Here is a 23,837-nt window from a genome sequence, read left to right on the forward strand (position 1 = left end):
TTTTTCCCCCCTGTCTCCCATCTCTGAATTATATTTGTCTGGAAACCAATAATTACAGAATTCCACGTGACTAAATCCCTATAAAATTGAGGCAAGATTTCATGTATAATAGTGTTAACTAGGGTGAAATATTTCCCGAGGCTACAGAAGAGGTCACAAGGGGCTAAGGGACAAAGACACACTCTCTAATTCTGTAATTCTGTCTTTAATTAAACTTCATGGTTAGGCCACTGGTGGTAATACTTTCTCCTTCTCTTCCCAGTTTGATTTGTTTCTGAAGGGAGAATTTGTCTTCCTGTGGGATGTGACAGTAGTCTTATTCCTTCATTCTTTTTAGGAACGACGCCCATTTCCCCAAGTGCAATCTTAAAAGTTACCGTGACATCAACAGGATAACAGAGAATTCGCCTCTGAAAATGTAGAATTGCCTGGCGGTAGACAAAGACACAGGGGATTGATAATAATACTAAGTTGAAAGACCCAATTGCCGGAGAGGTGTTAGGCTTCCCAAAAGCCCTGCTGTTTATTTGTTTGATTGTTTTGCTGACTGACTTATAGCTATCCCTATATATTTCCAATTCCTTATTCTTTGACTTTTCTTTTGAAGGACTGTTCAGCTCTTGATAGCCTTTCACCAAGTGCATTGTAATAATAATAATAATAATGATAATAATAATGATGATGATAATAATAATAATAATAATAATAAACCCTCCCCGAAGACTGTAATAAAGATATAAAATGAATAATCCCTTCAACTGGTTGTAGCCTCTGCCTCTGGAGTTAGGCCCAGGAAATGGTTTGTGATGTTCTTAAAGGAGACTGCAAGGTTAAACGATTTTAATCTTCTTACGTCTATTCAGTATCTTGGCAAAATGAGCTTGCGTCTTAAGAACTTTATTGTTTAAAAAAAAAAAAAAAAACTAGACCTTGACCGTGTACAGAACTCAACACCGTTCTGCTGACCTGAACTCCGTCAGGAAGGAAGGTCTTTGGTGGAGGCTATCAGTGCAGCGGTCGGTCCCTTTTCTGTAAACTTTGGTTTGTTTCGGGCAGTGTTTGAAAATTTGAGCGAAATGGTAACAAAAGTGGCCATCAGCTAAATGATTGACATCTGAATTCCTATTTTGGTTCTTTTCTGCTGTGTCTCTTCAAAAGGACAGCGTGTGTGTGTGTGTGTGTGTGTGTGTGTGTGTGTGTGTGTGTGTGTACTATTTAGAGCATACCAAGTAAAAAGAGACAGAGCAAAGCGTGTCTTCTGAAGTCACACAAGCCTGGGCCAGGTCTTCAGCTGTGTGAGCTGAATAACGCTGGGGTTTTGCTATGTCCAAGATGGGTAGGCCTTTGCTTCGAAATGAGAGAGGGAGGGAGGGAGGGAGGGAGGGAAGGAGGGAGAGAGAGAGAGAGAGAGAGAGAGAGAGAGAGAGAGAGAGAGAGAGAGAGAGAGAGATTGATTTTTATTATCTTTAAAACTTTGATCCATGGCTCCTTGAGACTTTGCACTTAAGTGATGCCAAAGTCAGAGAATGGATTGTGGAGAGAGATTGAAAACAGGTAAAAAAAAAAAAACATTCACAGATAACGTTCAGGGTTGGGATAAAAAAAAATCTGTGAGTTGTGTTTCAGTTCAAATCCATAGCATTTCCATTTCAGGCCATGCAATGTATACTGATGTGTATTTTTTAATGAGAGCTATTCTGAAATTTGAACTTTGAAAACAATCTCTTCATCTTCATAGAGCAAATTTTGCATATGAAGATACCAGTGAGATCATATAGAATCGAATTTCTACAGCCTAGCAAGTTTTTTGCTGAGACATCTACCTGTCTAGTCCCAAGTCACAGCATCAGGCATTCTATTCAGGAAAACAAACAAACAAATAAAAAAAATCCTGTAATTTCTTTCTATCAAGCTGCAATAAAAGGCTTGTTTTCCTTTCAATATTGTATATAGGACATATTGTATCCAGTTTGTTCTACTAGCTTGAATAATACAGAATATGGATAATACATGAACTACAAGGAAATGGTGGTCTCTATGTGCTGAAAAACTGGAACTTAAAATTGAGATTTGCTCTTGGTGAAAGATGAATGATCCAAATTACTCAATTATTGAGAATTAGGTTCTGTACAAATATTAAGTTTCACCTCTATTCAGTGATAGGAGAAATAGTAGTATTTTCATTTTAGAAAAAGCTAGATTTTCCTAGCTGGTCAATTAACCTTGGATTGCTGACTATACATATTTTAAAGCCCACATCCTTTTGGGGTTTACAGATGGGGAGAAGTTACAATTAGCTTGTAAAATTGTGGCTTTGTATTGCCAAAAATGATCAGTTGGTTCAAATAATTTTCCAGTAGAGAAATCAAGGAAATGATTTCCTCTCAGTCGCCTGAAACGCTGCTATCTAGAACTTTCCACTGTTTGTGAGTGTTCAGTTTAGAAGCAAAAGTAGTGATTTGTTGGCTCATTAAAGAATTTTATTTGTGGTAGAAAAGGTTGTCCTATTGAATTACAAAAATTCTGAGTCGTTTTATTTGCTTACTTGAGGTGATTCCTCAAAACACACACACAGAGACACACACACACAGACATGCACACAGACAAAGACATACACACAGACACAGACACACACACAAGCACACAGACACAGACACACACCACAAATTTTTTTTTGAGAAAAATTGATAATTATTCCCAAGACACCTACAAGTATACAAATGCTTAGAAGACTTTGAAAATAATTTTTAAGAACCCACAGACCCACTCACACACCTCTAAATAGATATTGGGAGGTTAAGAGAGAGCAGAGTCTCCATCTCAGAGAAGTAAATTAGCAGAAAAATCAGTGCTAGAAAAAAATTGAAAATTTGCCGTGTACTTTTATTCACTCATCTTGCAATTATTAAGCACCTACTGTGTGCCAAGTCCCCAGTATAAGCAAGTCAGGGAGGAGGCCTTGACCACACAGAGTTTATTTTCTGGGGATATTGATCGTTAGGTAAAACATGGTGGTCTTGACCCTCAGGATTAATTCTTGCTGGTACTTATAAATCCAACCAGGCCTTTTCTTCAGAAACCAGAGATGACTTTGATTAATTGACCTGACGGTGCATGGCACATCATATTTACTTGGGAGAGTTTAATAACCCCAGAGAGTCCCCAAGGAAACATGAAAATTTCCACATACCTTTATCCTAATGGGATCATAGTAACAGAATGTGGCCACGAGGGTTTAGAAGTCTCACAGGCAAAGGGAGGCTCTGGAAAGACCTTTGTCTCTGTTGAACCTTTCCCCTACATTCACTGTGGAAAGAGAAATCAGAGCAACAGAAATCTGGAATGGGACAGGAAAATGGTCTGTGGAAATGAACGGTTTCCTCTGGGGGATAGGCGATCTGTTTCTCCAGGAGTGTAGCATTTACAATTTAAACATACATAGAAAAAAGTGACAATTGTGGATAAAGTGTGGGAATTTTGAGAGGGAAAAGAGATAATATGGAATAGTTGCTAGAAGTTGTTCTTTGATTGTTCAACATCTGTCACGTTATCACCTGAGATTTTGTCAGAGAGGCAAATTTGAAGGTCCCAGAGCCAGCTACTGAATCCTAAAATGCCAACCCTTGTTTCTCGGAGGCCTCTGAGGGATTCTGCTGGTTCACGTGCCTAAGAATTACTGCTCTAAAACTGTGGACAAGTCATTGCTTTGCTATTTAGCTTACTTTTTATCAAATATGTGTTCATATAGGTTGTATTGGGAGTTTCTGAACTTTATAATTTAACACATTTTATTTTGCATGTTCCCTTAAAATATTCTCATTGTTAAAGGAAGTCAGTTTTTAAAGTTAATACCTAAAATAGGATCTATCTCAAATGAGATAATTTTATATTGAATTAGGTGAGGGTAAGAAAAAAAATATGTACATGACATAACACACACACACACACACACACACACACACAATGTACTGTATATGTATGCTTTGCTTTTATGTGAAGTACATTTGTTTCCAGGTATCTTTTCTGTAATTTGTCATATTGGGTGGCCAATCTTCTGCTTCCTCATTTTCAATCTTTAGGTGTGCATCAAATACAGAAGTATTAAAATAATAGAAAACTTATAATGACACCTAGGGATTCACTTCACCTTTTGGAAAGTTTATAATTTGTGGTAAAATACAGTGAAGTTTTAATTTTGTAGGACAGAAGTCGTTTTTGATCTTAAGAAATTAAAAGTGCTGGGGACAGGGAGAGGGTCCCCAGGCCTGAAAACCTGAGTGTGATCTCCAGGACACACGTGGTAGATGGAGAAAAGCGGACTCCCGGAAGTTGTCCTCTGACTTCCTTACGTGTGTTGTTACCCCAGCACCCCATTCTCCACCCCCAAATATGTAAATAATAATAAAAAAAGAGAGCTTAGATCAATAGCTTGGAATGATAGCATACACTTATGATCCCAACTGTCTGGAGGCTGAAGCAGGAAGACTATGAATTTGATGCCAGCTTGGACTGCACATTGAGTTTGAAGCTAGCCTTGGCTAAGTAGCTGAACCCTATGTCAAAACAACAACAACAATAACAATTAGAAGTATAGAACACATTGTATTTTCTCACTGCTTGTCTGATCCTACCAGTTTGAGCTGCAAATAAAGTACTTGGATGTTTGCAAAAATTCTTTTTGTTGTTTGTATATATGGTGTGTGTGTGTGTGTGTGTGTGTGTATTTGCACGCTTACACGTCAGGTGCGTATGTGGAGGTCAGAGAACAACTTTGTAGAGTCAATTCTCTCCTTTCATGTTTATGTGGGTCTTGGGGATCAACCTGAGGTTGTCAGGCTTATGTGGCAAGTGTCTTTAGCCACTGGGCCATCTTGACACCCCTCCCTTGATGGTGACATGAAGCATTTTCCGTTTTCTGGCTGGTGTGCCCATTCGATACAGCACATCTCAGTCCCTTCTCTGAAGGACCCCCAGTTCTTTGGGGGAGGTTTTAGGGTGTGTTTGACCGTGCTCAGGAGCAAAGCTGCTGTGGCTCCTCCTCATGTCTCAGACTCTGTCCCCGATAGCCATGGACAACTCTCTCTCCATTGCCCCAGTGTCTGGTTGAGGACACCCCTCCTGCCTAGTGCCCTGGTCTTGCATGTCTTCAAATGACAGAAAGCACTCTCTATAGATTAACAGATGCTCTGTTATGGAAATGACTAATCTGCTGTGGAGGCACTAATACTTTTAGCAGAAACAAGGAGAACCATGTACCACCTCTTTCTCCATCAAATGTCGGCCTAGAAATGGCACCATTGGTGTCCTGAGCTTCTCAAGCCCTTCTCACAGCCTCTTCTTCTTCTTCTTCTTCTTCTTCTTCTTCTTCTTCTTCTTTCTTCTTCTTCTTCTTTTTTTTTTTTTTTTTCTCTTCTTTCTTCTTCTTCTTCTTTTTAAAGAATTCAGATCTTGCTTATATGGGAGAAGTGGATCGTTCATTCCATTTCTATCTCATTCTCTGGTCCTCATTTCTTTTTCTAGTCATCCACATGCTAAATTATAAAGCTTACCCGCCCCCCACTCACATTAATATAAAAAAGATACAGGCTGCTTGGGGAGAAGTCACAGTCGGGTCAGCTTCAGGGTCTTTGGTCCTGTGCAGTCATGCAGGACCCTGAGAAGAGTCTGAGCACTGGGTAATGCTCTCTTGAAATTTGTGATAACTTTTGAACAAGGGGCCGACCCCTCTCTTCTTTTGCCCTGGGCTCCTGCAGGCAGGCAGCTAATCCAGACTGCTACTCCGCCTCAGCAGAGGCTCCGGCTTTGAACTTCACTCTAGGGATGGTTCACCAGACAGTGTCTCCCTTTTGGATTAGTTCTTGAGATTATCATTAATGAAACAGAAATTCTCCTTAAAGCAGTTCCCAGTGTCTGGTGATGAGAGATTCTGATTTATAGTACTAGCAGAGTCTACAGTATATGAGAATCCTGCAAGAGTTTACCATTACTCATTATTTTTAGATCCTACATCAAGTGTAAAATATCTTTAGTCACACCTTTTCCGGCATAAAGGTTGTTAGTATATTATTTTAAAATTAAAATGTAAAGTTAGCACACAAAATAATGGGTTTTGTTATGTTGTTACCTCTCATTTGTTCTCCCCCATCATTAGTAAGAATTTATCAGAAAACAAATCAAAAGCTGGGTATGGTGGCACACATCTGAAATCCCAGCAGTTGGGAGAATGAGGCAAGATTTTGAGTCCAAAGGCCAGCTGGGGTTATGTAGGGAGACCATGTTTTACTTATTACACAGACAAATACTAAGCACAGGGCCGTGGAAAGGGAGTAAGACTAATCTTTGTTTTCTAAGAGCTCGGAACAACAGATACCCAGGCAAATATTTCTGGGGGCGGGGGTGGGATGGGGTTGCTGCAGGGAGACAGAGGAGGGAAGGTCCTAAGTATCGTTTAATAGCCCTATGGCACTATATGGAGGGGCTTGGTGTCCATGAGAAGACATTCAGGCACTGTGGCTGGGGAGACTTGCTTTTGGATTTCATTTCACCATGTTTTTTCTTTTCCCTCCCGTGCTTCTAGCCTCAGCGCCGCAGTCCGACGAAGGCTCCGACATTGACTCTGAACCTGACCTGCCGTTGAAGAGGAAGCAGCGCAGGAGTAGAACCACCTTCACCGCGGAGCAGCTGGAGGAACTGGAGCGCGCTTTCGAGAGAACCCACTACCCAGACATCTACACCAGGGAGGAGCTGGCCCAGAGGGCAAAGCTTACCGAGGCCCGAGTGCAGGTACTGATGCCCAGACAGCGGACACTTTCTCAGATCCAGGGAGAACCTCCCCATCCTCTTGTGCGACGCGTTTGTTGTTTGCTTGGGGATGGAGTCTCACTAAGTAGCCCAGGCTGATGGGGACTCACAAGACTCCTGCCTCAGCCTCCTGAGCGCTGGGGTTTATAGATGTACAGCACAGCACACAGCTGAAAAGTGCTTGAAACCAAGAAAACCGCATTAGCAATAGTGCTTATGAGTGAATGCGTATCTGCAGGTTTGGTGATTGCTATGAGGTTATGTTTACGGCACACAGAATTCTAGGATCCTGCGTACTCATCATTCTCACATCCTCACCGTGTACCAGAGACTAAATGACTGTTGAGGTAGCTCCCTGTTAATAACAAACATACTTTGAGTGGTTATTTTACAGGAGACACTATTTTCAGTCTTATATTTTACATGGATAAACTCATGAATCATCACTAAAAACCCTCGGTTGATATAGTCACTATCCCCAATCGATGAACAAGGAAATAGAAACTTCAGCTAGTTAAATAACTACCTAAGCTAACTTTGCTGTCTGCTAGGATAGAAATCACTGGCTCCACAGCTTCATCTGTGGCCTTTTCCATTAGGAAAATGTGTAAAAATACGTATAGTAGTTTCTTCATTTACAGATTGTACAGTTTGGAAGCAATTATATTATTTTAAGATCATTATGATATCTGATTTGGTTGTCAACTTGACAACCAAATATTGTTTGGAAGATATTGGAAGAGGGATGTGTCTACTTGAGGAATTGCCTCCATCAGATTGGCCTATGGGTATGTCTGTGGGGCATTTTCTTGATTGCTAATTGATGTAGGGAGTCTAGGCACTTGTGGGTGGTGCCATTGTGGAGGCCCACAAAGGTTTCCTAGTGAGAGCTGAGCTTGCTTTACCCAGCAGAGCTGCATTAGAGGACTGCTTGACCATGTGCATGGTTACTAGGTGATTGGAAGGGTCTACACTTGGCTGAGCTAGGGGGAGGTCTTTTGCTCCACCCCTTGGCATTCCTATAAATAGCCCTTTAGAAGAGACAAAAGGGACTGTGGATAAGGATCCAGGCCCTCCTGAGACTATCCTGTGTTTCTATCTGTTTCTCTCCCCTCTATCCTTCTATCTAATATCTCTTATCCCTCTCTCCCCAAGAGTACCTTGTCGTAAAATGTGAGAGCCAGTCTCCAAGCTAGTCTCCCACATGCCATCTGATGGCCCATGGTCCTAGGTAGTTCAAGAAAACAGGTTGAGCATAAGCCAGAGGGATCAAGCCAGTGAGCAGTGTTCCTCCATGGTCTCTGCTTTGGCTCCTGCCTCCAGGTTCATGCCTTGGCTTTCTTGGATGGATGATGGACTGTAAAGCATAAGATGAAACACATTCTTTCCTTCCCAAGTGGCTTTTGGCCATGTTTAGTATGGCAACAGAAAGAAAACTAAGACATTCAGGTTCAATTTTTTACATGACTCTCTGTGTGTGTGTGTGTGTGTGTGTGTGTGTGTGTGTGTGTGTTACATGTGTAGGTCAGAGGACAACTTGTGGGAGTCAGTTTATCCTTCCCCCATGTGGGTTCTAGGAATTGAACTTAGATCAAGCTTGATTTCAAGGACCTTTAACTAGCTGAGCCATTTCTCAAGCCCTGAATTACCTTTTGAACACTTAGGAGGGCTTCTAGAAAAGGCTATTTAAGTTAACATGTCTCTCTTGAGTGTACAATAATGCTTTCATAACCAGTGGTGAACTTTCACTTCAATTTTTGGGTACATTACACAAGACTAAGGGATTTCCAGAACTCCTTATCAACCCAGAAGCTGAGTTTCTCTATCTGGAAATGCCACATGACACAGCTAGCATTTCATGGTCAAAGTCAGGCTGGTACTTTGGCAGTGAGCTACTCAGTTGTTGACACGGTCCCTTATCAACACTTTTACCTGTCTACTACATTACCTTGTCTATTGAAGAAACAGCTTCTTCCAGAGGCAGAGTCTAGAGGGAGGAATTACTTTATTCAGCCTTCCATATGGTTTGTCATACTAGACATATAGACATACTAGGGGTGGAGAGATGGACTAGTGGTTCTCTCCAGGACCTGCTGCAGTCTAATAAGGATAATGAAGTCACTGTACAAATAACCACAAACAAACAAACAAACAAACAAACAAACAAAGGAGGTGTGTCAGGTGCCGATAGAAATGCATTGCACAGGTGGAGAAAAGAAAAGATGAGATCTTGGAAGAAAGAAGAAAAATGTGGGCCAAGTATTTACTGATCAGAGATGGGGGAGGGGAACATACTCATCCCAGGGCACAGCAAAGGGACAAAGTTTGAAGAGCCTGGGATGCATGTGAGATGATCACTCAGTTTTCCATCCAGGCACTCCGGAGAGATCCAGGACTGGTCCCTTCTGGTTGGAGCATGAACCGAGGAAGGACGGGGGAAGGAGGGGTGCAGAGCCAGGCCCAGGACATCCTGTGAAGGCTTAGCTCTCCTGCTACCTGGTTCACATTTGTAAAGAGCACTGGGGATTGTGGCAAGAAGCAGCAGATGATGGTATTGGCAAGGACGGGATGACGGTGAAAGTATTCTGAGGTAGAAGGCAGACAGCTGTGGTGTAAGCTGGAGGTGGGTTGGAAGGGTCAAGAGAAGAGCCACAGACATGCCAGGCTTCTTGTGACTGACAATGTAACATTGGAAGTACTGAATTGGGGAGATTGCTCAATGGTTAAGGCACTTACTGAGCAAGCATGAGGTCCAGAGCCAGGATCCCTGGAACTCATGTAGATGCTGTTGGGCATGACTGTATGTCTGTAATTCTAGCCTCAGAGGGAGGAGACAAGGCATCACCAGAGAAAGCTGGCTTACACTAGACTAGCCCTATTGACCAGCTTTGGGTTTCACTGATGGATAAGGTAGAGAAGATCAAAGATGATTCCTAACCTCAACCTTGGACTTTCACATGTACATGAACACAGGTGCATGGGCTTCTTCTCCATGTAAACTAAACAGACAGAAAGACAGACAGACAGACAGACAGACAGACAGACACACACACACACACACACACACACACACACACACACTGGGAAACCAAAGGGACAGTTGAATTCTTCTACCCATTTCACTGGGACAGAGTGCTTCTCTCTGCACAGGACAGAAACCACCTTCGTTAGCCATGGACCAGGATTCTTTTACTCTGTATCTAGTGAAATGGGTCGAGGGCATCAGTAGTTCTCTTATGCTGTAATACTATAACCACCGATATACATAAAAGGCCATATCACATCTATTTTGCTTCTGTTAGAGTCCCGTGATTGCCCAGTTTAAATGCAAAGTGAGACCAGTGATTTCCCAGTGAATGTCCACCCTATTGCAAGACTCTTGTACTTCATGGCTGGCCAAGCCTGTGTACTGATGGGTTCCAAAGACCGATCCATAATCAGCTCTGAATGCAGTATGAATAAGAACTAACCTTTAGAATGATGAGACAAAGGAGAATGAAAATCTGAAGCATGGTCGTCTTTGCTCTCTCTCATTCTTGCCTTTGTCAAAAACGAAGTGGGGGACAGAGGCAGCTTCAAACCCACGTAACTTGTACAGTACCCAACATTCTCATCTGGCTCAGTGAAGGCTAGAGCCCAATAATAACAGCCTATTAACTTTCAGAGGACATGGGATCAAACCAATAAAGAGTGGTTCATATTTTCTATATGGTCAGCACCCCTCCAAAGCGGAGCCCTCATTAATGTAACAGCTGTCTTAATGTGGCTTTAACCCGGTGACTCTTTACATTCCTTATGGCTTCTTTAGTTCCCTTGAGACACATCATGTCTTGCACCAGGCTATGATCTACAGCCTAACAAATTCCCTAGAACAACCAGCATATGGATCTTTTACTTAACCCAGCAGGAAAAAAAAGGGAGTAGTTAATCACTGATTAAAATGCCAGCAGAAAATGCTGGCATCCTCGGGAAGAGATGGGAAAGCGGTAGCTAAGTCAACTCACTTGGAATGATAGCCAGAAAGTGTGAGTTACTTTAATTTGGGGGCACCTGGGAAAAACCAAACCTCAAACCCTCAAAGCCCAAACCACGTCTACATTCCATGTTTCACCCCTTTGAGGAAAAATATTTCCAGTCTCTTCTGGATAGAGATGAAATTAAAGCTATAAAAACAAAGGCCTCTGTCAGGGCTGCATAGAGATTCATTTGGACACTTGTGTTTCTTGCTGCCAAATCTGAGCACACAGCAAGTTGAGGTTCTCTGTGGTGCAGCAAAGACTCCATCTAGAAATACTGTCAGAAGAAGAGGAAGAATGAAAGAGAAATCAGGTAAAAAGACAAAGACAGACTAGTTGCTGAATCTTTGGGTGGTTGTTCAAAAACAAATAATGAGAGCATGAAGGTTTTATTGAGACAGAATTACTTGCAAATATTTACAGTGTGCAAACATTTTTGTAAGTGTTTCATCTCAGAATAAAGTAGGTGAGTTTCTTACTGTCAAGAGGAGAGAAGACACAGAGGACAGTGACCTGTGGAAAGAGCATTTGACCAGGAGATAGGAGGTGTAGCGTTTGATCCCAGTTTGCCAAGAGTATTCTGTTGAGCTTGGACTTTAGTTTCGTGTTTTTTTTTTTTTTTTTTTTTAAGTATGGGGTCAATTATACCAGGTGATCTCAGCAGCCTGGATTCAAGGACCACCAAGGTAATCATGGATAGATTTCAGAAGATCTGGGCAACGTGAGATGTACTTGCATGTGTGTGTGTGTGTGTGTGTGTGTGTGTGTGTGTGTGTGTGTGTGTGTGTGTGTCTGTTTACACAAGTTTTAGCCAGGGACAGTGTCTCTGGATTTCAGATTCTCAAATATCATCTCTCCCTTATCCCTAAACTGAAAACTACTAGGAGGGGCTGGAGAGATGGTTCAGCGGTTATGAGCACTTGGTACCCTTGTAGAGGACCCTGGTTTAATTCTCAACACCTACATGGCAGCTCATAACCATCTGTAATTCCAGTCCCAGGTGATTCAATGCCCTCTTCTGGCTTCCTTGGGCACCAGGCAAACATGTAATACACAAATACACAGGCAGGCAAAACACCCCCCGCACATAAATAAAATAAAATAAAATAAAAAGAAAAGGGAAACAAAAACTATTAGGTAGCACCATCTCTCAGGACCTTCTGCACTAGAAGTCTGGGATTCTCAGGAAAGCCCAAAGGCGTCTTAAAGTCACCTAACATCCCTCTACAGTTTAGAAAGTAGGCTAGGTACAGAAAACCCTGACTCAGGAATGAAATGAAATTATGGTCCAATGCCACTCCACAGGACCCTGCTCTTGATGTGGCTTGCCTGTGTCCACAGACCTGTGACACACGTGTGAGAACCTGGCAGCCCTCCTCTGCCTGCTCTCCCTCCACACAAGGGCTAACGCTGGGCAGCGGCAATGCTGGGAGGGAGGGCTGGGGAGAGCAGGGCATTGGAAGAGGAAGGAGATGGAGTGAACGAGCGGGTCCGGAGGAAGCAGCAGTGTGTCCTGACGTTACCTACTTGGCCTGTACTCTCCCTGGCCTGCTAGCAGCACACATCACCGAAGCGAGTGTTCAGCGGGGCATTTTACAATCCTGCGGAATTCTCTTTCAGAGGATCGAGTGTTATGTTTTCCTTCCCTTTTTTTTTTTTCCAAATTGCATTTGAAATAACCCATCTGGAATAATGCAGGTTAGGCTGCCTGTGAGGGCCAACCAAAAATGTGAACAAGTAATTTATTGATGGGTAAAATTAGGCTCACACCACGGGACAATTAGCACTAATCCATGAAACTTGGAAGCAAATTTGACCTAAGCCACCATTCAAGTAGAGCTGGCTCTCAATTATTTGAGGTGTTCCGCGGGTCCTTCTCTGTTTACTCATTGCCACAAAAGGCTCTGGCTGTTGATTGGAGAGTGAAGGACACCGAGCCAGGCTTTAATGAGGTTTTCTCAGCCATGTCCACGCGAGCTTTTCATTTAGTACTTCGTATTTATTGAACACTTAATATCTCCTAAACATCCTCTTAAGTGCGTTGCCACATTGTTTTCTTAAATGATCCCAGCAGCGTTGTGCAGTAGTTTCACGTAGTTCTCATTTAGCAAACCAGAGAACAGAACTCCACAGACACTAAGAAAAGCAGTCAAGGTCAAAGCAGTGGCAGGTTGGGAGCTAGGGTTTGACTTTCGACTGCTCAATGTGGTGCCTAGCTGAATAAAAAGCATTTTCACTGTGGAAGTACTAACTCTCCCCACCCCAGGTTATACAGGGTTGAGTTTGAACAACTTCACTCATAGAGGGAAATTTTGTGAAAACTGTATTCTTATTTTGAAACCCATTATCCTTTTCTCATCATGGTTATCACGATGTTACAGAGAACTTTTGAATGGTTTGAATTTTACCCCACGTAACCGGCGGATATTATAATATTGTGGAAATCCACTTGGAGGTCATTTTTTTTTAAGAAATGTAACTATCACTCTATTGATGGACTCAATGGCAAAATGAAAAGACTTTGGGCAGGTGAAAATGAGCCGGGCTGCTATTCATCAATTGAAATAAGAACTTGCTTCGGGGTATATTTAACATATTTGATATTATGCAGACAATTACAGGCAGTTAACTATATATGACAGGAGACCATCAAGCAGTGCACGCCTCCCGCCCTCACTTGCTTAGCATGTTAGTAGTGACGGGAAAGCCAGAAGAGGTGCTGTGGAGAGAGTAAAATTACATTGACTTAGAGATCATAAAATCACGCTTAACAGATACGTAGATGACTTTGTCAACCTTGTTCTTTCTGCCTTATTCGCAAAGACATTCTTGGGACATCAAAAGCCAGTTTGTTTCTGTTGTTATGGTTACTCTTTTCAAAATATGGAGATATTTCTTCAAAAACATATATATATATATTTTATGTGTGTGAGTGTTTGGCCTGCATGAATGTCTGTGTACCACATGAGTATCCAGTGCATGAGGAGCCCAGAAAAGGGGTTTGGATCACCTAACAACTGTAGGAGCTGCAGGCAATTGAGAACTATCACATGGGTCCTGTGGAATAGCAGCCAGTGCCCTAAACTGCTTAGCCCCTAGCATCCCTTCAGCCCCTAACAAGGAGACATTTCTTTCTTTCTTTCTTTTTTTTTTTTTTTTTGAGACAGGGTTTCTCTGTGTAGCTTTGCGCCTTTCCTGGAACTCACTTGGTAGCCCAGGCTGGCCTCGAACTCACAGAGATCCGCCTGGCTCTGCTTCCCGAGTGCTGGGATTAAAGGCGTGCGCCACCACCGCCCGGCAAGGAGACATTTCTAAGAATTGTAACCAAGTCATAAAGTCTCTCAGCCTGTTGGGTTTGGACCCATTCTGTGTTATGCATTCACCCGGTACAGTAGATTATGTGTTGATTGCCTGTGAGGGATTGATAATTCAATGCTGAGTTGTAAGAGGTATCTGAGCAGAGGGATTGTTTTTTTTCTCCTGTTAAATATAGGGTGGTGACAGCATTCCAATATCCCATGTTTGGTCGACAAAGGTATTTAAAATAAAGGTCATTTCAAGGGCTGCTTTTCTTTTTCCAACTGGAAATTGAAGATGCTTCCCGAGTTTCAAAACACAAGGCAAAGGCTAAACCCCATTTTCAGCATTAGTGAGGTGTCTGGCAGGCATGGTGGGGCTAGAAGCACCGAGGTTGGCCTTCGCTAGATCGTTAAAACCCTCTGACGAAATGGCCGGAGACGAGCAGCTTGTTCCTCACTGGGCCTGCTTTTCTCTAGAACAGCGCTCTGGATATTGGGAGCTTTAGCTGAAACATTAGGATGATTTCCTTTGGGAACCCTGAACTTCCTGGTAAAAGTTTTTTTTTTTTTTTTTTTTTTTTTTTTTTTTTTTTTTTTTTTTTTTTTAGTAAAGCTTTGCATCTCAACTATTTTTACTGATTTTTTTTTTTTAATTTTTTATCGTAATGCTTGAGTTTGAACCTGAGACCTCTTACACGCTAGGGAAATTCTTTACCACTGAGGTAGGTATACACCTAGCTTCTTCCCGTCAGCTTTTTTTTTTTTTTTAAATTGTAGTTGTAGAAGGTTACCATGCAATCAACATTTTCAAATGAACCCCTCATGGGTTTATGCTACTTCTCAAATACTTAGTCGTATCAGTTTGGAAAAATAAAAGGAGCACAAACTTCAAATCCTTAGCCACTTTGGATTCTGTTTTTGAAGGTAATTGAGAAAAGTGGTGGTGGTGTGTGTTCATCATCATTTGAGCAAAGACAACTTCTACTTTTCTCTTTTTAGGGGGCTGGGGAAGGGATAGGGTTTCTCTGTGTAACAGTTTTGGCTGTCCCGGAACTCACTTTGTAGACTAAGCTGGCCTTGAACTCACAGAGACCCACCTGCTTCTTTCTCCCTGAGATTAAAGGCGTGGCTTTAGACTTCTACTTTTCAACCTTGGTCTGTGGTATTGGTAGAATGCTCTTCGAAGGAAGCAGTGGTGTGCCGAGCTTCTTGGGGAGCTCAGGCATAGCCAACTCTGGTCAATCCATGCTGGCTTGTTTATCTACAGGTTATAGAAGGCAGTGGGTAGAGAGCTGGGCAACATGCTTCAGCAACATCTAAGTACAGGTTTCTGAGTGCTTCGTGGAGGGGTCACTGGAATTCAGGATAGTGAATACGTGAATGAAGTCACCTTAAGACATCTAGTTCACTTTTCCCAGGGTAGCGCAGAAATCTGGAATTCTGTGGCATGTAGTTGATTTTATATCAACCTTTTCTGAACCAGAGGGTCTTTTAAACTTGTCCCTTTGTTGTGTAAAGTTTGACTGCAGTGGGTGGGTGGTAGGGTAAGTACCTTCAGGCATGAATTCTTACCCCTAGACTCTTCCAAGAACATGGATGATGCCAAGCTTTTCCTTGGTATCCTTCCCATGATGCCTTTGGGAGTCATAATAGTTTAGACTCCCAAGGAGAAACATAACTAAATGCAGGCTTGAAATAGAATGTTCATGGTTCCACTACACCAGGCAGTGATTTATTAAGTCAAGTGAAGCTCAAACTCAATTATTTATCAACACAGGAAAATACTGGATTGCCTTCTTTTCCTCTTGGAAACATAAGGAGTATTAAAAGGTAATATTTGGGACTAGTGAGATGGCTCAGTGTCTAAAGGTGCTACCAAGCCTGATGATGATCTGAGTTCAACCCCTGGAACCTATATAGTGGAGGGAATGGACTCTTGCAAATTATCTCCCATGTACATTCTAGGCAAGGAATTTCCCAGTCAGATTCTTTTTTCTTAGCCAAGCTGATCACATCTTTCTGCTCTCTACTGTGACCTCTATTTAGAGATATAATCCTTGTGACAATTACATCCAACTTTTAAAATGAGCAGAAACTTTGTCCCGACCTAAAGTTTTTCTGATTCCCTGATTTCCTAACATGGAGCTTCTGTGTCCCGTGAGGAATTCTTTTGGGCTCCATAAAAGAGGTTGCCTGAAGGCCAAGCTCCCATCTCATCTCCTCCTAACTGTCAACCTTAAATGCTATGTGTTTTTCCATGTTAAGTTTCAGTGAGCTTTCTATAAAGATGATTGATAGAATTTACCACACCACAAGAGAAGACTCCTATGTGTCTGTCCTGGAAAATTGACTCCAAGTTTTACATCTTAATGATGCAGATTTAAATCACAGTTGGGCAAGATCTTGGAGTGTATTAAAAACCTGTATAACACCATTCAACATGTTAGACATTCAGTTATATTTCTGGTTGGTATCTTTTTCTCTTCTCCATTGACACACAAGAAGACGGAGATTTTGAATTACTGGAAGACGAATTATTTTCCAACAGATTTTTCTGAATATAGCTGATTAGTATAGTGTTCAACACAGAGTATTACAGTGCATAACACAGGTACCAAAAGAAACGATCTTCATTGAAAAATGCTTTCCTTTTTTCTCTTTGGGAATCTTCATCAGCAGCTATTCTAATTGAAATCAGAGTGATGTTTCACACTTTGAAAAAGATAGTAAAATGGCTCTACTTGGATGAATTTATGTTCAGCTCATGTGGCTATCTAGAACAGTGGTTCTCAACATGTGGGTCGCGACCACTATAGGGGGTTCAAATGATCCTTTCGTAGGGTTTGCCATCAGAAAGCACAGATATTTATACTACGATTCACAACCATAGTAAAATTACAGTTATGGAGTCGCAATGAAATAATTTTATGGTTGGGGAGTTACCACAACATGAGGAACTGTATTAAAGGGTTGCAGTATTAAGAAGGTAAAGAACCACTGCTCTAGGGCCTATACTTACACTGATTATAGCCATACGGAAATAGACTGGTATGAATATAAAGCCTAAGTCTTCGAGTATGCAATTGGCAAGGTCAAATTTAGGACACATACCCTATGTGTGAATGTTGGTGTGTGGGGGTGTCCAAGCGCCTCATGGACTTCCTGGAATGCTGTGATATGAGGGTGCAATGGCATTGATGGCATCGGTAAAGAACGCTCACTGTTCTGAATCCTGCTTAGCGGTCGCTGCCCAGGGTCATTACCAGCTTTACTCATGCAAGTCCACATAGGGTCCCTGCAGCCCCTTTCCTGACCCCTGGCATTTAACTCTCCTTTCTCCCCAACATATGACAGAAGACAGGGGGCTCTTGCCTGTATTTGCCCTGTCAGTAAGGGTCCTTTAATCTGTTTTAGCATGAAAAATTCATTAAGAATGTACTATTATTTCATCAGTGAAATCCTCAAATTTTAAATTAAATCCATAGGTCTGGTTCAGCAACCGCCGTGCAAGATGGAGGAAGCAAGCTGGGGCCAATCAACTGATGGCTTTCAACCACCTCATTCCAGGGGGATTCCCTCCCACCGCCATGCCGACCCTGCCGACATACCAGCTGTCGGAGACCTCTTACCAGCCCACGTCTATTCCGCAAGGTATCCAGGGAGAAAGACAGGGCGATAAGGATGCAGCTCCCGATTGCTTCCCATTGGCTGTTTTACACCTTGAATTCTGCCTGTTATGCTGACATTGATGCTGTTGGTGTGCCAGTCATATGACGTCAGCTTTCCCTGTGCATACCTCAGAAGTAGCTTGTGCTATATCTGAAGCTCTTTAGATAAAATGTGCTGTGTTGTGAAACTATTTCATTGTTTAAAAACAATGCAACTTTCCCAAAGAAACATCATGGGATTTTTTTTCCTACTTTTGTTAAAACCTGAGCACTGTATTTATACTCCTGGTTGAAATCACCTGAGGTTCTAGGATCATAACTTGTTGCAATAGTAATTCAGGGAATGTGAGCTTTGATAAAGTCGTAATTTGTTATGGCAAGAGGGAAATGGGATAATGTTAAATTGTAAGAATGTTATTTCGGGCCTGTGGAAGACAGTGTTTGCAATACTCTGAACTCTGATGTTCTGTTCATGCATTATTGCTTAAAAGTACATTTGATGGCCAGGCGGTGGTGGTGCACACCTTTAATCCCAGCACTCGGGAGGCAGAGCCAGGCGGATATCTGTGAGTTTGAGGCCAGCCTGGGCTACCAAGTGAGTTCCAGGAAAGGTGCAAAGCTGCACAGAGAAACCCTGTCTCAAAAAACCAAAAAAAAAAAAAAAAAAAAAAAGTACGTTTGATGGGCTAGAGAGATGGCTCAGTGGTTAAGAGCATTGGCTGCTCTTCCAGAGGACCTGGGTTCAATTTCCAGCACCCACATGGCAGCTTACAGCTGTCTGTTACTCCAAGATCTGACACAGTCACAAAACAATGCACATAAAATACAAATAAATAAACTATTTTTTGAAAGAGTATATTTGATGAGAGATTTGGTACCTGTAGTGATTCCATTGTGTTCACTACCCAAATTGGCTTGTTGCTGTTGCCAGTGTGGCATCTGTGCTCATATTCTAGGTGAGTGTGAACTGGGAGTTTATACAGTTATGTGCTTAGACACATGCCAAGGTAGATGTAACTGTATTTGTTGTGTGACTCATTTTTACAACTGATCAGTAAGAAGTGCACTTGGAGTTCTCATAGCATCTGACCAAATGGGTCACTGCTAATGGGAACTCATTCTGCTGGTCTGCCAGAGAGCATCATGGTCGATCCTCTTTATCCTTTCAGCCGTGTCCGATCCCAGCAGCACCGTTCACAGACCTCAACCGCTTCCACCGAGCACCGTACACCAAAGCACTATTCCTTCGAACCCAGACAGCAGCTCTGCCTACTGCCTCCCCAGCACCAGGCATGGATTTTCAAGCTATACAGACAGCTTTGTGCCTCCGTCGGGGCCCTCCAACCCCATGAACCCCGCCATTGGCAATGGCCTTTCACCTCAGGTCAGTCCTGTGTTTCTAGACAGATGATTCGCCGTTACCAGAACCAAATCGTCAATTCCCCGAGGCAGCGGTGTAATGAATTGCCAAATGTAAACCATAATGTATTCTTTATACAAGCCACATGATTTCAGTTTTCGAGTTTCCTTTCTTTCTTCCCTTTCTACTGGAGGCATCAAAAGTTGTAGCTTAGACTTACAATTCAAGTGACTTCGAATGCAATCGTGGGCACTCTGTTTATAGTCAGCTGTCAAGGTACTTGTCATATGTCTTCCCTGTCCTTAGCTCTGAGCTTTGGTTGAAAGCCTTACAAACTTGCCAGGGTTTCTTTCCTTTCGGTTTTTGTTTGTTCGTCTGTTTAAAATGGCATTTGCTTGGCTGACAGAATTTTGAGGAAAAATCCTCATCAGAAAACACCAAATGCTCTGCCATAACCATTGGAGGGGAAGCAGAAAAGCTGTGGAGGGAGAGAAGGGGAAGTGAAGAGGGGGAGGGGAAGGAGGGAAGGAGGGAAGCAGGAAAGTAGAGAGGGAGGAGAAGGGGAAAGGAGAAGGAGAAGGAAGGGGGAGCAAGGGAGAGAGAGGGAGAGAGAGAGAGAGAGAGAGAGAGAGAGACCCAGCTGAGGACTGCAGAATCTGGAATGAATGAGGTATAGGAACACAAATTAGGAGAATTGCTAGTCTTTGGGACTATATAAATATTTGGACGTTGTAATTGTTTTTGTAATTTGCATTGGACTATGAGCTTTTCTTGGGGGATTGCACTAATAAATTGCCCTGATAATTGCATGTCAGAAGGATGGTTAAATTTCCTACATGTGGCATCTGTCTGAACTTGACGTTATTAGCAGTTGTTTAAATACAGATAGCTTGATTTTATTAGAGAGAGAGAGAGAGAGAGAGAGAGAGAGAGAGAGAGAGAGAAGAGAGAGAGAGAGAGAGCAGTTGGCCCAGGTGGCGAGGAGAGCCACCCACTAAATTTGGAGAAATGTCACAAAGGGATGGCAATCTATAATTGCAATCGAGGATCTCTTTGGGGCTCAGAGTGAGAATTTTAACAGCTTTCTCTTTCCTCTACCTCTCTTTTCTTCTTGGTGGGTAGGAAAACAGAGAGAGGCTCAGAATGACACAAATAGAAAATGAAAAGACAATTATACCCAATTACACACTAATCACGGGCTATCACCGCTGCCTAAGCACTGAGAGGGTATTCTAATAGGCAGAAAATGAGATTTTAATGGCACAAAGGGTGGCCAAAATAACGACTCATATATCTTTGCCTTTCCTGGCTTCTTCAACTTGTGGTGTGCGTCTTCGGAGTGGAGCGCTCGGGCTCTGTGTAATGGTGATAACTCCTAGCAGCTGAGAAGTTCAAAGCCACAGGAGTTGAAAAGACTGGGATGGTAAAGGCAATGAAATAAACATTTCTGCCTCAAGGCAAGAGTTCATAAATCCTTTTTTGTAACAGTAAATGTAATTAAGTTTTATAGATTCCTATAGCACATCCTGGCCTTAAAAAAATAAAAGAAGAAGAAGAAGTGAGAGGTGGTTTTAAACCTCAGCAGGAAAATAACGACATGAAAACAATGGAGGCCTTCCTACAGGACTTTTAGCCCCTTTGATTTCCAAGTCCTGGCATTTGGTGATGCGATTTTACACGACGTGACAGGCTCCTGCTGGAAAAGCCAGCTTTGTAGCACTCCGATTCCTTGTGTAGAAATTTCTTCCAGACTTTAGAAGCAGCATGGAAAGGTTCTGCAAGTTTTATCATCAGTCACTTGGAAGCCAGAAAACAGCTTCTTAGTTTTCACTCATTTTATTTATTTTTTATGTGCACTGATGTTTTGCCTGCATGCATGTCTGTGTAGGGTGTCAGATCCCCTGGAACAGGAGTTGCAGGCAGGCGTGAGCTGCATATGGGTGCTGGGAATTGAACCTGGGTCCTCTGGAAGCCAGTGCTCTTAAACTCTGAGCCATCTGTCTGGTCCCACAGAGAACAGTTTTTTTAATGGATGGATTTGGTTGAAAGTTTCCACGGGAGCTGCTTCTGTGAGAGGCAGGATTCCATCAGAAGGCCTTACAACCTTACTCTTTTGAATTGTAATGAAAATAACATGAATTCAAATTCTGTATGTGAAATGGTTAGTTTCTTGCATGCAATGGTCTGGGAATAATGTTATCACAGTAGTACCTAAGTGGATGCATTAGAAATTGATCTTCCAGCCATTAAAGGTCACCTTCAAGAAAACTGTCAGTTTTCAATTGTCAGTGATTTCAGAGTTGGTGCCAGGGTGGGGTCATTTCACATCTAGCAATGGAAAACTCTCACAGGCAACTTCCCACCTGTATTTCTTTGTTTCATCTGACGTACTAGATCAGTCGCGTGCTTATGTTTGTGAATAAGTAGTGTCTTTTGTGTTTGTGCTGTAGACCACCAGTAGGGTTCCATGCTGTCCTAGTTCCTACAGCATCCCCAAAGAGTCAGAAAAGAGTACTGTCTCTCAGACAAAGTTGAGGATGGGACAGGGAGTGTGTGGATCTGCATGGTCCAAGCATATCTATAAAATAATGGAGGAGAAAACTGGGGCTAGAACTCAGATTTCCACAGCCCTTCGGATGGATTGCTTCTCAGCAATGCCCCTTGAGGTTTTGGTTGTCTGGCTTTAATAGAACTTAGTATAAAGGAAGTTATGGCAAACCCAGTTCTAACAACTTGGTTCAGCTGTACCTGAGCAGAATAAGGAGAACAGTGATGGTCCTGTAGTTTCTGCTTTATGGAGACCCCATTATTGACACATGGACTGGATGATGGGATCCAAAGAATAGAACTGGTGTGACTGTCACTTCTCTGATTCGCCACTTGCCCTCCCACCTCCTCCCCTCTGTCTTGTCACCTTTGAGCAGGCAGTTCAGTGACAGGACCAGAGGTTGGAACCCACCATTAGTATAAGGGGTTCGCCTTCGAATCGGGGATTCCTGGCTGCTTGGCTTAGGATCTGGTCTATAGTTGAGTGGAAAGGAGGCACACTTCAAAACAAAGTGGAGACAAGATTTTAGTCACATTTGAAAATATCAATAGAGACTAGTTTTCTAAGCTTTTGTTTTTCAGTGCATTTAGTTTTTGGTTTTAGATTTACTCATTTTATTTTATGTACATGAGTGTTTTGCCTGCATGGCTGTATGTGCACCGTGTGCATTCCTGGTGTCTGCAGAGGTCAGAAAAGGGTGTTGGATCCCCTGGAGCTGGAGTAACAGACATTGGTGAGTCACCATGTGGATGCTGGTAGAGGAACCCAGGTCCTCTGCAAGAGCAGTCAGTGCTCATTACTGCTGAGCCTTCTCTCCAGCCCCTGAATTTATGTTTTACGTTTAGGTTAATTTAGACTTTTTTTGATAAGCCTGACTGATTTTCATTCATCTTTTAATTTCTGACAGTACTACAAACATTCCATGCTGACGGTAGGGAAGTTTTTTTCAGGACAACCACTCATGACATTTTTGTACATTGACTCTGGGTTCTTTTTACATCTTTAGTTTTTCTGAAAATTAAGATAGATTATAGTGTATAGATTTTCCATCTGATGGTATGTTCTTTTGAATGATTGTAGCCAATTCATTGTAGCTCTCTTCCGTAGAGTCTGTTTTGCATATTTTAAATATTTGTGTGTTTGATTTGACATTTTCTCCAGTATCACTGATGTTGGCTCATTGTTGACCATTCAAACTGGCAGGGAATAAAATGTATGAGAACCAATGTATAATGAGATTTTCTAGTCTCTTACTTGTTTTTCATTTCATTGCTTTTTCCCCCCTTTTGACACAAGGTCTCATTCTATACCAGATGGGCTTGGGATTTGTAGCATCTTTCTCTCTCAGTTTTCCATTGCTGGAAATATAGGTGTGAGCCACTGTGATTGGTCGATTTCTAGTTTTTTGATAAGGAACTGATGGACAGACATATTATTTGCCAAATGATACCCACTCTCTCTCTCTCTATCTGCCCTCCCCTTGTTATTCTTCTTGGGACATGAGTCCCACATTTTTGTTAAAAGTTTCTGCTGCTGCTCTTGACCTGCTTGTTCTGTGAGCCTGGTCAAATGGTCTCACAAATGGAGGGCTGGCCTCTCCTTTGCTAGCAAAGGTTGGGTCTGTTAGGACACTGGAGGCAAGATTCTCGGAGATGGACAGGGGCAGGGCAGGTTAAAACCTCAATATTTCCTACCTTCGGAATAGCTGTCTGACTTATTTAACCTTTCCAGGAGATAGAGCTCAGAATGAGGCTCCAGTATGCCCCAAGAAGACCACCCAACCCACCCTAGTGAGGAGTTTCCCCGCTAACAGAAACATTCAGACAGTACAGACCTCATACACACACAGATCATTGATATCCTTCCACTTCCAGTCTTCAGTATCTTATGCACATGTGGTCGAGACAGAGGACACTGACTTGGAAGTTGGATTGCAAGGAAATGTTACCACACGCTCAAGACATGAGGCTCATTAACATGTGGCCCATGTTCTTTTAATTAACTTTCCTTTGCATGAAATACTACCCTGAGTGCTTCCCCACCCCCAAAACACACATAGCCAACACCCCCAACATGGGCAATTAGATTAACAAACTTGCATAATTTCATGCCCCACCTCCACCTATTTCTATAAACTTTGCAGGA

The 23,837-nt window shown here is 42.3% G+C and overlaps 1 protein-coding gene across 2 annotated transcripts in view; it reads left to right on the forward strand.

Annotated features, from left to right (window-relative positions):
• Positions 1–23,837, forward strand: part of Pax3 (paired box 3) — a 97,188-nt gene that overhangs the window by 58,445 nt on the left and 14,906 nt on the right. For both annotated transcript variants that reach the window (XM_028889276.2, XM_028889277.2), the window contains exons 5-7: positions 6,578–6,783; positions 17,602–17,767; positions 18,954–19,168. In XM_028889276.2, coding sequence (XP_028745109.1) covers positions 6,578–6,783; positions 17,602–17,767; positions 18,954–19,168 — 587 coding nt within the window. The remainder of the gene's footprint in view (positions 1–6,577; positions 6,784–17,601; positions 17,768–18,953; positions 19,169–23,837) is intronic.

The sequence above is a fragment of the Peromyscus leucopus genome, chromosome 13 (assembly GCF_004664715.2).
Source record: "Peromyscus leucopus breed LL Stock chromosome 13, UCI_PerLeu_2.1, whole genome shotgun sequence".
Taxonomy (NCBI): Eukaryota; Metazoa; Chordata; class Mammalia; order Rodentia; family Cricetidae; genus Peromyscus; species Peromyscus leucopus.